This window comes from Macrosteles quadrilineatus, unplaced genomic scaffold, assembly GCF_028750875.1.
Source record: "Macrosteles quadrilineatus isolate MER2022 unplaced genomic scaffold, UCM_ALF_1.0 Scaffold_1__1_contigs__length_201487025, whole genome shotgun sequence".
Classification (NCBI taxonomy): Eukaryota; Metazoa; Arthropoda; class Insecta; order Hemiptera; family Cicadellidae; genus Macrosteles; species Macrosteles quadrilineatus.
In genome coordinates this window covers 90,193,888-90,210,258 of record NW_026542594.1, presented here as the reverse complement: position 1 = coordinate 90,210,258, position 16,371 = coordinate 90,193,888, and the positions used below count along the sequence as shown (strand labels likewise).

General features: G+C 40.2%; 1 protein-coding gene across 1 annotated transcript in view; it reads left to right on the top strand.

Moving 5' to 3' along the window:
• LOC128998798 (zinc finger FYVE domain-containing protein 26) overlaps positions 1 to 16,371 on the top strand; it is a 199,775-nt gene that overhangs the window by 165,320 nt on the left and 18,084 nt on the right. Inside the window, exons 18-20 of the mRNA XM_054425158.1 lie at positions 70 to 214; positions 13,182 to 13,398; positions 13,946 to 14,165. Coding sequence (XP_054281133.1) covers positions 70 to 214; positions 13,182 to 13,398; positions 13,946 to 14,165 — 582 coding nt within the window. The remainder of the gene's footprint in view (positions 1 to 69; positions 215 to 13,181; positions 13,399 to 13,945; positions 14,166 to 16,371) is intronic.

Here is a 16,371-nt window from a genome sequence, read left to right as displayed (position 1 = left end):
CTGGTCAAGGTTTACGCCCTAATAGAGTACCCAGTCCGCCCCTGTAAGGACCTCTTCCTGTCCCTACAGATCGGCAGTCTGTGTGCTACTAGAGTATCCTGTAGATACTCAAGTCTACTTAGACAGCTTGTTCCTCCCAGCACTACACACTGCTAGAGTAACTCAACTATACGACAGCATGTCAGAAATTGACAAATCTCTTCTTGTTTTTAAGGTATATTTTGTGAAAGCATATTCCAAACTTTTTAAGTTAAGTTTAAATCAATTAATCAATATCAAGGTTATCAATCATGAGTACATAAATACCTCTAGTTTTAGGGACACATAAGAAAACTCAACTATACATTTAGCAATTCGGGAGTGTCCCTGGACACCAGGTAGGCTCACGCAAACACACAAGGACAGGGGATTAGGACCGGCCACATTCTGGAGTTTTATGTCCCGCGCTCCGTTAATTAGTCACAAGTGGCAATTCCTTTATCAAATTTAAAATTTGTTAACCTAAATATTAAACTTAAAATTATTAGCACTAATCGATTCTACTCATCAACACGAGAAAATTGATACCAAACACAATGTAGCCTTTATAAAACCTGAAATATATTGCAGTTATTTTATGTGAAGGAATATTTATGTAAATTATGGGTTGTTTGGTATCATTTTTTAGCGAATTTCCTATATAGGGAATAAGCTATTACCGTAGTACTCATGGTAAGACCTGGACCCGGGACCAATTTAATTTTTCATTTTGAGGTCCCTAGAGGCCAAAAAAACCATCCGTACAAATTCATATATATATATATATATATGTGTCCGTTAGTGTTAGCGCGATAACTCAAGCAAAAATGATCTGATTTTGATGAAATTTGGTATAAACGTGTAAACCAACGTTCGCGAACCAGCATGATTGGACCATGGGAACGGGGTTTATGGGGGGTTTTATGGGGTAAAAATGGGGTTTTCCCATTTTTGACCCTAAAAACAAAAAAAATTGCAATTTCTTTTTAAACTGTTTTGTAGAGCTTAAAAAAAGAAATAATTTAGGATATTGAAGCGCTGTTGTATGCCTAATGGTTACGGAGAAAATTCAAAAATAGTGTAATTTAAAATTCCCATGTTATTCTTATGGAGAAAATGAAAATTGTTGTAGTTTACTTGTTTATGGATATATATTGATAAAATTTGGCAAATTTATTTGTTTCATCCTATACTATTGATGTATGGTCAAAAAACACTTTTTACCTTCCCCGTAGCAGCAAACCTAAGCACTCGTTAAATCTAATGTTATTTAAATAGGGAATAAATATGTCTTATTTATGGAAATATTTTAGTAAAAATTTAATCAGACAAGTTGAAATTCGCTTAGTCTGCAGGTTTGCTGCGGCGGGGGTATTTATTGTAATTTTCAATGGAATCTAAATGTAGTAACTGTTTTTATTTAAAACTAGCTGTGTACCCGTTCTACACACAGGGATATTTTAGTATTCGAGTTGAAACCTTCATATATAAAAACTAGGGGTCTGCGGTGCACCGAAAAAGTCGGTACGGTACGGTACAAGCTTAATTACCGTCATCGGTTCGGTACAGCATTTTACACTGTACAGATTCGGTTCGGTACAGCCTATTATAATAATAAATTACTTTCAGTTTACTATCGTAGTCAACGGCAGTTGGTTCTGAAGACATAAAAGTCTTATCAGATGTTTGTTTACGGTCTTCATAATTTATTACTAGGGTGATGATGCAATAAAAAACCCATTAGCAGTCCCAAATTCATTAACATTTTATCACAACAATAATTGTTGTATTCAAGTACTTCCAAGAACTGTTGAGTTTTATCACTTTTATTCCTTTACGACTTTCCCCAATTCTATTTTATCATAAAAATAATAGTTTTATGATGACTGTTAAATTTTATCTTTAACTCAGTCAGTATTTTCGTGAATATTCAATTTGCCGCTGGCCATTGCCTACTGCCATAAAACTGTTTATGACTACATATTAAAATTGTAACTAATCTACAATCATAAATAAAACGAGAGTATGTTTTATCTATGCTATAATCTTATTTTATAAGTTAAAATATTTGTTATGGATATTTTATCTTTCTATTGTTTGCATATTTTTTTCGTTATCCAAGCCTACTCAGTCTCAAATTATGTCATTGCATCTTCTGTATCTTGTCTTATATTTTAGGATGTGACTGTTAAAGTTTAAATGTTTTTTTGTTTCCTGTATTTATTATTGTGTTGAAGGTACTTTATGCAATCTAAATCTTATGAACTAGAATTATGATAGTGATTTTGCTACTCTCATTGTAACCTGTTGAGGATTTTATATAGTATTGCTTTGCTTAATGCTATATAATCAAATATCTTTTTAATGTGTCTTTTAATATCAGCTGCTTGATTATATTATTATGTTGTTCTAATATGTTCACAGTTTGAAGTGTTAATGTTTTAATATCTTTCCTTTTTACATCAATTATTAATAAAGTATTTTATGTATTTTATTCCCTCATTTCATCAGGTTATGGGCCCAGAAGACGTTTTTGATATAATTCATTTTGAATATGTATAAAACTACATTAAAATGAATAATTCTGGACTGATGGTGTTTGGTAAGATTTCTAGGCTTATGATGACTAGGCTTATGATATTTTGTTACCCAATTTCTTGAACTGAATTTTTATGTTGTTTGACCTAAAATGGAAACTACACAAGAAAACACTGATACAACTCATACTATTACACCTACCTCAAATAATACAGGCTTGTCTAGTATGACAAATGTTATAATGGGAGGAAATAGTAATGTTGAACGTCTAGAGGGTGTTTCAAATTATAACAATTGGAAGTTTTCAATGAAAATGGCTTTAATAATTGATGGACTTTGGGATTGTGTATCTGATGATACTGAAATCAAAGATAAAAACAGGGATCAAAAGGCTCTTGCAAAAATTTGTTTAAATGTTTTGCTTACTTGTTATCCTTACGTTAGAAATGCTAACACTGATAAAGAAGCTTCCCTAGTAGCAAAAATATATTTTCATTATATTGAAACAATATTGTCCAATATTTACAACAATATTGATTTCTTCAATATTAAAACAATATTGTTTTAATATTTTGCCAATATTGCACAATATTGGTGTTATTCAATATTAAAACAATATTGTTTAAATATGTTCCCAATATTGTTCAATATTGTAAAACAATATTGTTAAGGTAATATTCAAACAATATTGTTTTAATTCCTTTCCAATATTGAACAATATCTATAGAAAAATCTTGTTATCAACTTAGTTTAAATATTGATGAAATATTCATTAAATATCGGCAACACAATACATGTTAGTAGTTAACAAACCAATTTTGCACCATTGGCATAAACAAACCTACTATTATAACATTTTACTGTGCACTTAGGAGATTTTTTATCCGCTATCATCATTGTAGAAATTTTCGTCATATGCCACTGTCAATTATTACAATACAGGGTGTCTGGTCTGTAAAGTCCATCACTAAACTTCATAATGGTTTATTGGGTTAAAATAAGCAAAAAGGTTCCTCTAGGGGTATGTACTTCAATGCATACCCATGTAGCACACATTGTTGGCCCAACTTTGGGAAATGGTCGGCACGGTTGGGAAATGGTTGGAGGAAATTTTAACTCCTTGCCAACGTTGGCCCAACGGAAACTTGTATTTGTTGGCCCTACAAAGGAAAGAATCGTTGGGCCTTTGTTGGATTTAAGTACAAAACATTCTAAAATGCATTTTAACAAATTATTGATTTATTTATAAGAACATAAATGCTATGACAGCAGAATATAAGACGATTTTAGAGAAAATTGGATCTGTCAGAGATAATGTTGTGATAGTTGTGGTACTAGATACAGTGGTGGAACACCTGCTTAAAATATAATTCGTTTTACAAGTTTCTGTCCCCGTGCGGTACCGGGTTAGAATAGCACCGCAGCCTTCTCGGGCTTGTCGTAAGAGGCGAATAAAAGGGTGACCGACGAACTCACTGGGAGTCCCTGGGAGTGCCCCTGTTGTGTTGCAGGGGTTGATGTGTGCTCTGCACTGCCAATGGGTTTTATCAGTGGGTCGTGAGAAACCAGCCACTTCGGTCCTTGGTCAGGGAGTGCGGCATGGATGCAGAGGTCGGGCTCTGCATTGCGACGGGCGACCCCCGGCATGTCAGGTATCCGGTGCTGGGCAAACGGAGGTCGGGCCCCGGGGAACCGGGGTAGGGGTTTTTTGTCCCCGAGGGTATACCTGTTCCTGACTGATTCCGGGCCGCTCCTTGCCGCACGATGCGCTGGAGAAAACACGATGAGTTTTAATAAAAATCCTACAAACACATCATGGAATAGGAGCTCAAATGAGCAAAATGAAGCGTCTGAAGTGGAGCAGAACCCCTTTGATCGAAGCTCCAAGCTTAAGAGGTCGCCACCACCGAAAAACGTAAGGACATCTCCGCCACCTGCACCTTTCAAGTGCTCTACGTTTTACCCCGTTAGGATCCCTTTCGGCAAGTGGAGCTGGAAACGGTCCAGAAAATGTTGGCGATGTAGATGTCGAACTGGCATTGCCGGGAACTGTTGTAGGGATGCCGAAGGAAACCTTCACAGCGACGTCGCGGTCGGAAAGCTCTGAGATTGTGCTTCTGCGTCAAGAATATCTTGACGCAGATAGTAACATTGAAACCCGGCTCCGTGACATGGAAAAGACGATTAAGGCTATGCTGGACACCTTCCGGACCCAGAGAGCCGTAAACCAAGTGGTAAAAAATGGAATGGCAAAACTAGAGGATGACCTAGGCTTCGTCTTTGCCTGCCGTCTGGTAAGCAAGGCGACCATGGAAAAGATTGCCGAAAAGGTGGTGTCCCTGCCCGATGAAAGAGCGCTGCCTTCTAAGAAACGTCGGAGGCCTTCCACATTGGAGAGTCCTCCAAAAAGAGAAGAAGGCGTCCAGACCAAAAAGACCACGGTAAAGGCCAAGGCGACTCAGACGGACCTCTCGTCTGCTGTGCCCAGACCCTTTTCGGACGTAGCTGCATCTCGAGCGAGGCGCCAACTGGCACAGCAACCCACGACCCCTCTTCAGGGAAGTTCCCGAAAGGGGTCAGTGGTGGAGACACCTGGGGCTGTTTGGGAAAAACGCCTTTCCAAAAAGGAGAAGAGGCAATTGAGGCGGGCGGAGGTCGCCTCCATGAAAAATGAGGCAGTGAAGGCACAGCCAACTGGCGTGGCCCAAACTGGGCCCGGTTCGGAGCCTGCACCTAAAAGGTTGCGGCCAAAAAAGCCCAGGATGGAGGCAATCATTGTCAAACCCTCAGGGGGGAGATCTTTTGCCGAGGTCTTGGGTGCAATCAAGGCCAATGCTAAGCCAGAGCAGACCGATACGGTTGTACGGTCGATTAGACAAACCCGGGGCGGGGACGTTCTCCTTGAACTGGGTAGGTCGAAAGACAAAGCAGCCTTTACTGCCGAACTGAAGGCAGCTGTCGAAGGCCAGGGCACCGTCCGTTCTCTTGAGCCAAAGACATCAGTCGAGGTTCGAGACATTGATTGTGTGTCGACGGAGGCTGATGTTGTGGAAGCCCTGAAGAAAGCTATCCCCGGGCTTGGTGGGCAAACGGCTTTTCTGAAGGTGTGGCTCACAAAACCGAATAGGAGCCAGCAGCGGATGGCGGTCGCCGAAATGGCAGACGCACATGCCAATAAGGTGCTGGCACTCCAACATCTGAGAGTCGGCTGGGTCAACTGCAGGCTCAGACGGAGAGTGGAAGTAAAGAGGTGTTTTAAATGCCTCTGTTTCGGCCATTCCTCCAGAAACTGCAAGGGACCCGACCGAAGCAAGAACTGCCTTCGGTGCGGGGAGGTCGGTCACATCCGTAAGGACTGCCAAGTCGAGTCCTGTTTTCTTTGCAAAGAAAATGGGCTCGCTGAAGAACACTTGAAGCATATAGCTGGGTCTGGACAGTGCAGTGCATTTAAATCTGCACTACAACAAGCGAAAGCCCTGCCACGAAGATAAGAATCCTTCAATGCAATCTTGAGCGATCCAGGACGGCTGACGCACTTCTATGTCAGCTTGCCCTAGAACACGATGTCGACGCGCTTTTAGTCAGCGAACAGTACCAGTACCGTGATAGGGACCCAGCTTTTTGGTTCCCTGATAGTCTTGGTACTGCTGCAATCTGGGCGCGTAATACAGCTACAGTGCAAGTACGGGGTCACGCGAAGGGCCGAGGTTTCGTTTGGGTTCGGTGCCGGGATGTCACTTACTTTAGTGTCTACCTCACTCCCAATGAGGCCATCCGTGACTTTCGTGAGAAGATAGACCGCCTGGAAGAGAGCGTGCGCAATACCACAGGACACGTCGTCGTGGGTGGGGATTTTAATGCTAGGGCTGTCGAGTGGGGAATGACCCTCACAAATTCCCGGGGCAAGTACATTCTGGACTTTGCTGCCAGAGCCGGACTCGTTGTCGTCAACGAGGGCAACACGCCAACTTTCCGGCGCCCTGGGATGCGGGGAACGATCCCAGACATTACCCTTGCATCTGAGTCTCTTTTGCCAAGGATCAGAGCCTGGAGAGTCCTGGAGGATTACACGGCCAGTGACCACCAGTACATAATTTTTGACGTCCTGGATGGTCATCAGAGACAAGTGGCAGCGTTTTGTCAAGTGCCCGTTCGATGGAACATTAAAAAACTGGACGTGGCAAAATTCAATGGAGCCATCCTACGAAGAACGCCGGTGGTTCATCCTGCAACTGGCGTGCCTCACGCAGAGGCGTTAGTTGCATCCACGATGAAACTGATTGTCTCGGCCTGCGATGAGTCTATGCCTCGCAGGAGATACCAGTGCAATAAGCGTCCTGTGTACTGGTGGACTGCCGAGATTGCGGAATTGCGTCGAGCGGCATTGAGGGCCAGAAGACTTGCTACCAGGGTTAGAGAACCCCTAGACAGACGGCGTAAGTCGGATGCTTATAGGGTGGCTAGGAGGTATCTTCGTCGAGCCATCAATCGGAGTAAACGCAGTTGCTGGGATAAATTAAGGGACGATGTTGATTCCAACCCGTGGGGCCTGGGTTACAAACTTGTAACCAAGAAACTTGGAACCCGCTCTCCACCTTCCGTCATGGACAGGGTCACTATGGTGAGGATAGTCGAGTCCCTTTTCCCGGCTCACGCGTTGCGCCCACTGCGGGATTATGGAAGGGTGGACGACGTCCCACTTTTCAGCCCTGAAGAGCTGGTGGCGGCCGTCATATCCCTGAAGAACAACAAGGCTCCTGGTCCCGATGGGGTGCCCGGTGAAGTCCTCAAGAAGGTTTTGACTACCAACCCCTTGATCCTTTTGAGCATGTATAACGCCTGCCTGGTTGAAGGGGTTTTCCCCTTTTGACAGCTAGGCTTGTGCTTGTTAGGAAGGGCAAGGGAGACCCAGATCTGCCATCCTCTTACAGACCTCTGTGTATGTTGGATACGGCTGGCAAAGTCCTCGAGAAATTGATCCGTTCCCGGCTAAATTCAGCCGTTGTCGCTGCGGGGGACCTCTCCCCTCGTCAGTATGGATTCAGGATGGGGCGATCAACGATTGATGCGATTGAGGAGGTGAAGCAAGCCGTGATGAGAGCTGAGGATTTTACCCACTACTCTCGCAGGGTTGTGCTGCTCGTAACGCTCGATGTGCGAAATGCATTTAATTCGGCGAGGTGGTGCGATATGCTGGATGCTCTGGAGAACACCTTCCACGTGCCGGCATACCTCATGCGCATCATAGAGGATTATCTCCGGTTTCGCCTCCTAACGTATGACACTGCGGAGGGCCCGCGGACGATGAGTGTCACTTCTGGTGCTGCCCAAGGTTCCATACTCGGCCCAGACCTCTGGAACGTCGCTTATGACAGCCTTCTGAGGTCTGAAATGCCTGAGGAAACAGTCTTGGTTGGGTACGCAGACGACGTTGCAGCTTTGATAGCTGCACGTAGCGTTGAGCTGGCTCAGCTAAAGCTAAACCGAGTTATGCTTACCATAAACGCATGGATGGCAGACCACGGTCTCTCGCTTGCTCTGAGCAAAACCGAGATCGTGATTTTGACAAAAAAACGGATTGACACCATCGTGCAGTTGAGGGTGGGAGCCGTCGAGGTTCAAACTGTTCGTTCTGCCAAGTATCTTGGGGTCATGGTAGACAGCAAGCTTAGCTGGCGGGATCAGATCTTCCGTACAGCGGACAAGGCCGCTAGGGTGGTTTCTTCTCTTAGCCGGTTGATGGCCAATGTCGGAGGGCCTCGGTCCAGTCGTAGAAGGCTGTTAATGTCTTCGGTCCAGTCCGTACCCTTGTACGGTGCGGAGGTGTGGGCAGACGCACTAAATAAGGAGGCATACAGGATGCGGCTCGCCCGAGTGCAGCGTCAGGCAGCACTGAGGGTAGCATCTGCCTACCGAACAGTGTCCGAGCCCGCCGTCCTGGTGATTGCTGGAGTCATCCCCGTCAAACTTTTGGCGGCGGAGAGAAAGGCAATTTACCGGCGCCGTGGGGAGGACGAGGCACGAACAGAGGAACGCACCCGCACCTACCAGCTGTGGCAGGAGGGCTGGGAACAGGAGACACGGGGACTCTGGACCAGGCGACTGATACAGCAAGTCCAACCTTGGGTTGATCGGCGGTACGGAGAGGTGGACTTCTACCTCACCCAATTTCTGACGGGACACGGCTTTTTCCGGTCGTACCTGTTCAGGATGGGCAAAGCCGTGTCACCCGACTGCATATACTGCCCAGGCATTCTCGATGACGTGGAACATACATTTTTCCACTGCCAGCGCTGGGAAAGGCCCCGCCTGGAGGCTCAACAATTAATAGGACTGCTGTCGGTGGACACGGTCATACCGATTATGACGGAGGGTGAGGACAATTGGACCTGTGTGTCACATTATATCCAGGGTATTCTCCGCGCCAAGAAGATCGACCTTGACCGGGATGCGGTTGTAGGTCATTAAGAATCGAAATGCCAGAAACGGTGCGAGCCCTGAGGGCTTAGGTCACATGTTGGCCTGACTTGAAGTAATGTGACAAACAATTCCAGGTCTGTGTCCAACAGAGTAGAGGGGGTTTTTTAGTGAGTAGTCTGACAATTTTCAGGAGTCTCACACTACAGGCTGGCTACCTGTGTGCGTAAAAGCATTTTCCCTCCTCTCCCTAAAAAAAAAAAAAGATAACAAGAAATTTTTTTCCTAAAGGTCAAAGTATCAGAGCTACTTCATTACTTGAGCTAATTCATTCAGACTTATGTGGACCTATGTCAGTTAAAAGTTGGGGTGGATCTCTTTATCTTTTAACATTCACCGATGACCTCTCTAGAAAAACTGTTGGTTATTTACACAAAACTGAGGTTTTAAGTAAGTTCAACGACTTCAAAATGGAAGTTGAAAATCAAACTGGCTTAAAAATTAAGCGCTTGAGAACTGATAATGGCGAGGGTGAGTATGTTAACAAACAATTTGCAGATTTTCTACGTTTAAATGGCATTATTCATGAGACCACTATACCCCACACTCCAGAGCAAAATGGTGTAAGTGAACGTGTTAACCGAACACTAGTTGAAAAGACAAGATGTTTACTTCAAGATTCAGGTTTAGGAAAACGATATTGGGGAGAAGCTATAAACACAGCTATCTATTTGAAGAATCGTAGTCCTACAGCAGCTTTAAAGGATGCAACACCAGAGAAGGTTTGGACTGGTTCAAAGGTTGATCTAAGTCACTTACGGGTTTTTGGCTGTAAAGCTTATGTTCATATTCCCAAATGTTACAGAAAGAAACTTGACCTTGACACAAAAGCAAAGCTTTGTATTATGGTTGGATATTGTGAACATTCCAAAGGCTACAGACTAATTGATCCTAAGAAACCTTATTCTATAATAAAAGCATGTGATGTTGTTTTTGTAGAAGACCAATGTCATTCCTCTGATGTGAAAGATGACCTGAAAAATGAAAGTCGACAAGTTGAATACACTGTTATAAACAGTAGTACAACTGAACTTGTGGAAGAACCAAACAATGATATAACATCTGTTGACAACGAAGAAAATCTTGTTCATTCTAACAGGAAGTTTCAGAAAATGAAAATTCTTATCTAGACAATTCACATGATGAAAATGAACAGCTAGTTTTGGAAGAAGGGAATTCTTTGATTGATGATAAAAGACCTGAACGTTATCGCAGAAAACCATTATGGATGAACGATTTCTTTTCATATCAAGCTGTCGATGTTTTTGATGAACCGCAAAATTTCAATGAGGCAATTAAAAGTAATTTCAAAGAAGAATGGATGAATGCCATGGATGAAGAGTATAATTCTCTGATTAAGAACAATGTTTGGGAGTTGGTTGATCGTCCTAAGACTGAAAATGTGGTTAAATGCAAGTGGGTTTATAAAACTAAGAAAAATGTAGATGGTGATCGTGAGAAGTTCAAAGCACGTCTTGTTGCTAAAGGTCAAGAATATGGTTAAGAAGTGCATTTAAATTAAGTATTTGCCAACTGAAAATATGACGGCTGATATTTTAACCAAATCATTGTCACGTGAAAAATTTAATAACTTTGTGACGGACTTGGGACTTAAAGACTCAGATTAAATAAAAAAAGATGTTTGATTAAGGGGGAATGTTGAGGATTTTATATAGTATTGCTTTGCTTAATGCTATATAATCAAATATCTTTTTAATGTGTATTTTAATATCAGCTGCTTGATTATATTATTATGTTGTTCTAATATGTTCACAGTTTGAAGTGTTAATGTTTTAATATCTTTCCTTTTTACATCAATTATTAATAAAGTATTTTATGTATTTTATTCCCTCATTTCATCATAACCTAACCAATTTTATATAGGCCCACCTAAATAATTAGGTCTAGGACTTTGTCTTTTGATTCTTTGGAAGAGCTTTAAATTATACTAAGAAAATTGGATTGAGCCTGAGATAAACTAATGATTGATATGTGTGGGTGTTAACTTTGTAAATGAAAAGACAATAATCTTACTCTGTGATAATCCAATTTTAAGTTTCAGAAAAAAAACTTTGCAAGAGTTGTATCCATCCTATAATTAGTTTTGAAGCTGATAAAAAAAGATGCTCTTTGCCATTTACTTCATCATAACCTCCAGTTTTTCATTGTCGTCTGCTGTGAACAGCTGGCAACTACACTGCCTTCGTACTGAATGCTTTTATATGTTTTTCAAAATTTAAAAAAAACAACTAGACATTGTGTTGGTTGGAAATAATTTACCAGTTATGTGAAATTATCTTGTCAATTAATGCTTCAAACATGTTTATTCCTACAAACTCTTATCCTAATTTCAAAACCACTTTATCATGGCTATTCAAAGTATCTCAGAGTAAAATAGGTAAAGCCCTTATCTTAATTGTGATTTTTCTTGACACAATGCGCACGTAGTAGTAAAACGTTTTGTTTTAATAATGTGTGGTACAGTAATTGTTCTTAGAAAACCATGAATGTAGGATACTATCCATTTTCATAGTAATGTCAATGTATTAAAATTAAAAATAATGGTTTAAATACAGTTCTGAGAAGAAAACCGCAAAAATACGGGTAGCCGCGTACCGTACCGATTTTGTACCGAGAACCGAGGTACAAAATATTGTACCGTACCGAACCGTACCGACCTTAAATTTTCTGTACCGCAGACCTCTAATTAAAACAGCAGTTGGTTTGCATATTTTCAGATATGCTGGCCAAACTATTATACATAACTTCATTTTATGTTGTTTGTTGTTGTTCCGGATCGGTATGACAATCAATAAAAGGTTAAATTACCTGTGTCCGCCGGTCGATCCTAATGTATCCTATTACAGGAGATGCATTTCAGCAAAATTAAATCACCATCATCAGTCCTAATATAAGGTCTTGAGCTTCCCCATTAGGTGCGTCTTGGAGTTTTTGAAACACATACACGAACTGTACACTTATACACATGACGAATAAAACATAAATACACGGTATGCCTACTTTTATTTTTACTATGGATGTGTAGACACACGTCGGTCGTGTGCCGAGTCTTGACTGAAAACGCTCATTTAAAAAATTTCAGTCTCCCAGTTATATACAACACTGATTCAAGGTCTTTTTCCCGGTTATCAAAACTCAAGAACAGTTTTATACACAAAAAATCTCTATTTTCATTTACGGATACCCTACAAATTATTGCACTTGCGATTAATTAAATCCGTTATGTAAGGAAAAACGTTTTTAATCTTACTTGGTTTAGATTTGCTTTCAAAACGTGATCGGAAATGGTTGCGGTATTTGTAAACAACATTCAATGTAAACATATCAGTGACAGCTAGAAGAAATAATCTTGATTCGAACAGCTGTTCGTTATTTCATTGATGAATATATGTGATTAACATTGGGAAAACTTTACAAAAAATCGCACAAAATTGGGTTTTTAAACGTCCGTCATTTTATTTACAAAGTAGTGACGCCATATTATAATGGCTTAAGACAATCTCGCCAATCCAGTGAATACATTAAAATGATTTGGAACTTGATAGGTACTCTTGTTTTTCAGGAGAAGGCCGCGTAAAATGGCTCTTGGGCCGTGACAGACAGACAGACAGAAATTTAGATAAGACTTGTTTCGGTTTCCTTAATGTTTGTATAAAACGTAAAAATAACCTAAAAGTTTATGATTCTGAGCAATGTACAGACAAAACTCTCATTTTATTTATATAGATTACATTTTTTTAAATTAAATTTTTATTACAAGTGGTGGCTAAAAGAACTAATGAAGCGAAAGTACAGCCGGTCTAGGGTGGTTCTAATCCTCTCTGCTCGTGAGGGTGAATGTGTGTGCGTGAGAGTGGAACTAACTTTGCATCCAGGGACACTCGCAAATTGCTAAGACTATAATTTACTTCTTTTAGAGTTTAACATTCTTTTAGAGGTTAAGTGGTATAGAGGACTTGCAAGTCCTAACTTCGCCTCTCAAATAAATACATTTTTCATTTCATTTTATTTCAACTAAGTGATTTTTAAATGCTACTGGTCAGTGATTTTTCAAAGTATTATGAATTGCATTGATGAGGCAATTTAAAAGGGTTCTTTTGATGTAATTCTAGTGTATCCTTGTTCAGGACTACCTGCGTGCGTCTTGTGCGTACTGTGAGCGCCAGCAACTCTACCATGTGCTCTACCAAGCACAAGTGTGGATGAATGACCATGTACGAGCTGCTCTCACCTGTATTCACTTTTTTAAACACAATACTCGCAACTACCAAGACTTAGCTAACCACAAGGGCCATCTATACTCTTCCTTAGGCCATCTAGAGGTAGCTCTCAAATATAAACCTGGTGAGATATGATCTAATAATCGTTTTATTTAACGAAACTCAAGGTTTAGACTTTTTTTAGACCCTTGTACCAAAAACTGAATAAGTAAGTGCCTTGTTTTGGCATACTCCAATAAAATAATTTGTTTAATAAGTCAGTTTGTATGTTTACCCTTTGTGTCCCAGGAATGGTTGGTTATTACTTATTAGTTTAACGTGAAACTATAGTACTTTGTTTTATTATATTTTCTTTCATCTTGTGAACATAAAATCAGAATTATTTTAAAACAAGGTTAAGTGATCAGTAAGGGTCAGTAAAAAGTAGCAAAATGCCTAAGTGTGCAACTGCTAAAGGATAAAGTTTTGGTACAAACTATTTGGATGAAAAAGCTAGACACTTCTGTTGGTTCTAATCCAATCAAGTCAAGCACATAGGTATTCAGTTAGATCTTATTGTCCGTTATTGTCACAGTACTGTGAAATGGGAAAAAATAAAACTGGCATACATTTATTGAAAACTTTTTAAACAATTTTTTGAAATGTGAATGCTAAGGTATGTTTTTGTACAGACAGCAAGACTCCCCTGGTGATGCAGCTGCCCAGGTCGCAGATTGTCCGCTACATAGCCACCATCAGACTACAGGTGGAGGTGATTCAGTTCCTAGCCTTGGAGTGTCCAGATGCTGCTCCTCTCACACTGTTCAGCTCACAATCACAGAGGGTCAGTCTGGCGACCTTAGTGCTTACTGCTTCTACAGACTTAGAGAAAGGCTTTGCAATGGCTGCCAGGTAATTGTGCTATATTAAGCCAAAAGATCCTTTTTTATAATGTTGCAATTTCAAACTGAGTACTACCATAGACTGACCAACACAAGTAGACTTTTTATCCTGTTGTAAATTTTGAAGCTCGTTGTTTTTCATGCCTAGTTCATGTCCGGTGACACTGATCGCTAGTGTCAACTTTTATAATTTTAGGGTTAATTGAATGATTTGTGCTTTACTGTTTGGTTATTTTACTAAGGAACGAGTAATTGTTCATGATTATTTGGTTAAATAAGATTTTAAATGACTGACATAACAACAAACAAATTGTAAACAAAACAAAACCTCTTCAGTGCACCGGACAGAACTAACAATAAAATTGGCTTCAGCTGTTCCATGAGGATGAGAAATCTATTAAGAGTATGTTTTATCTATGGTACGGTACTACTCTACACATCAGTTTGAGATGTCTGTATACTTTCAGTTTTCAGTTTAACTGGGTTTTCAGTTTTCATTAGTGTCCTTAGCTCATGAATTACAAACCATAACCAACTAATTGAGAGTGTTGAGCATTTGGCCAATCAGGTATAGGTAAGTTAGGTAGGTAAGTTAAGTATAGGTTGTCAGTTTTACCAAATTGATGGGGAATGTCAGTTTTTGTTTATGGCTGTTTTTCCAATCATTTGACAAGATCGCAATAGACAATGATGATATGTTTGCAATCACAGGAAATGCTCTTAAATTTGCCACGATTGCGAGGTACGATGGGATATTCAAGATATTGCTGCCATTGCGGGAGACAATGATGATATCTTCACAATCACATATTAGGCTGCGTTCATGTTGGAGCTGTGATTAGCGATCGTAGCAACGATGAGATCAGCGAGCTGCTAGTTGAGAGTAGCGCTCTGCTGTTATCGAAAGTTCATGTCCGTGACTTGTGCTTAAAGATTGATTTGTGGGTTCCTGTTTTGTTGAAAACGAGTTTGTGATAACTGATTAAGAGGAAGAGGATTAATTTTACAATCACATGCAGTTAAGAATTATTTACGATGATGTAAAAGCATGAATAATATGCACATCCTATCAATATTTGTGTGCAATTCTGAAGTAACTTCACTCCACAACTTGTCTACCACAAATCTATATAAGTGATATTTATCACCCTTGTCGTCCCATAATGCTAATTTCATAAAAACTAATGGTATTAAATTGTCAAAATCCATATTCGGAGTCTCAATATTAGCTGAGAAAAAGGACTGTGCTATTATCTATAACAGTGCAGATCCAATGTAACAGGCCTATTAAAAAATTACATTGGTATTATCTTCGCATTAGGATTGCAACTGGTATCACTAATCGCAGATCCGACATGAACACGCCCTTAGGCAAATTAGTGAGGATATATGAAGTAGTCAAGGCAATCAGTCCGTAGAGTGGGAACCCTTAATGACAGTTAGATTAATATATGATATGAAATGAAATGAAATGAAAATGTGCTTTATTGTACAATTTAGAACATAAATACATTTTTTCACAGACACATAAAAACAATGGTTAATAACCGTCTGTTTTGTTGGCACTAGAGTTGTTCCATTACTTAAGATTAGAATAGTAGGCCTATTGAGCACTAAAAAGATTTATTAATATTTCTAAAATAAAGACATAAGAGAAAAGATATAAGAGAGAACGAAATATTATTACATAAGTGATAAAAAACAAAAACATACTGATCCTAACTTATCTGTAGACGAGTTTCATATACAATTATTTAGATTCAAAGGTTAAATTCTGTCACTATCTCCCATCTATACTTCCAAGCATTTTCTAGATAACTAGCTAAAGCTCGCCAATTCCTCCCATTTATAAATTGATGATATTCTATTTCGTTTAAAAAAAGTTTTCCCAGCCACAAATGTCTTATGTGTTTTAAAATCGGACAAAGTGCAATAAAATGATAGACTGTTTCATTTTCATTTAGGTTACATAAAGAACATCTATAATTTTGATTGAGCCAAGGCTTGTAGTTCAGGTTGATAAGCTCTAATCTTGCTTTAAGAATCCACGAAATGGTACGAGTATTGTTCAGTCTGAGGGGACTCTTATCTCCAAGTTCAAGGTCGAGCGTGAGTAACTGGCTGTGATGGACGGAGGTGCGCGCCCGACCAACACACTCCCCCCTCCACCTACAACGTAGCCCTTCCGCTACCGACCTCAACTGTTCGCTAAGCTC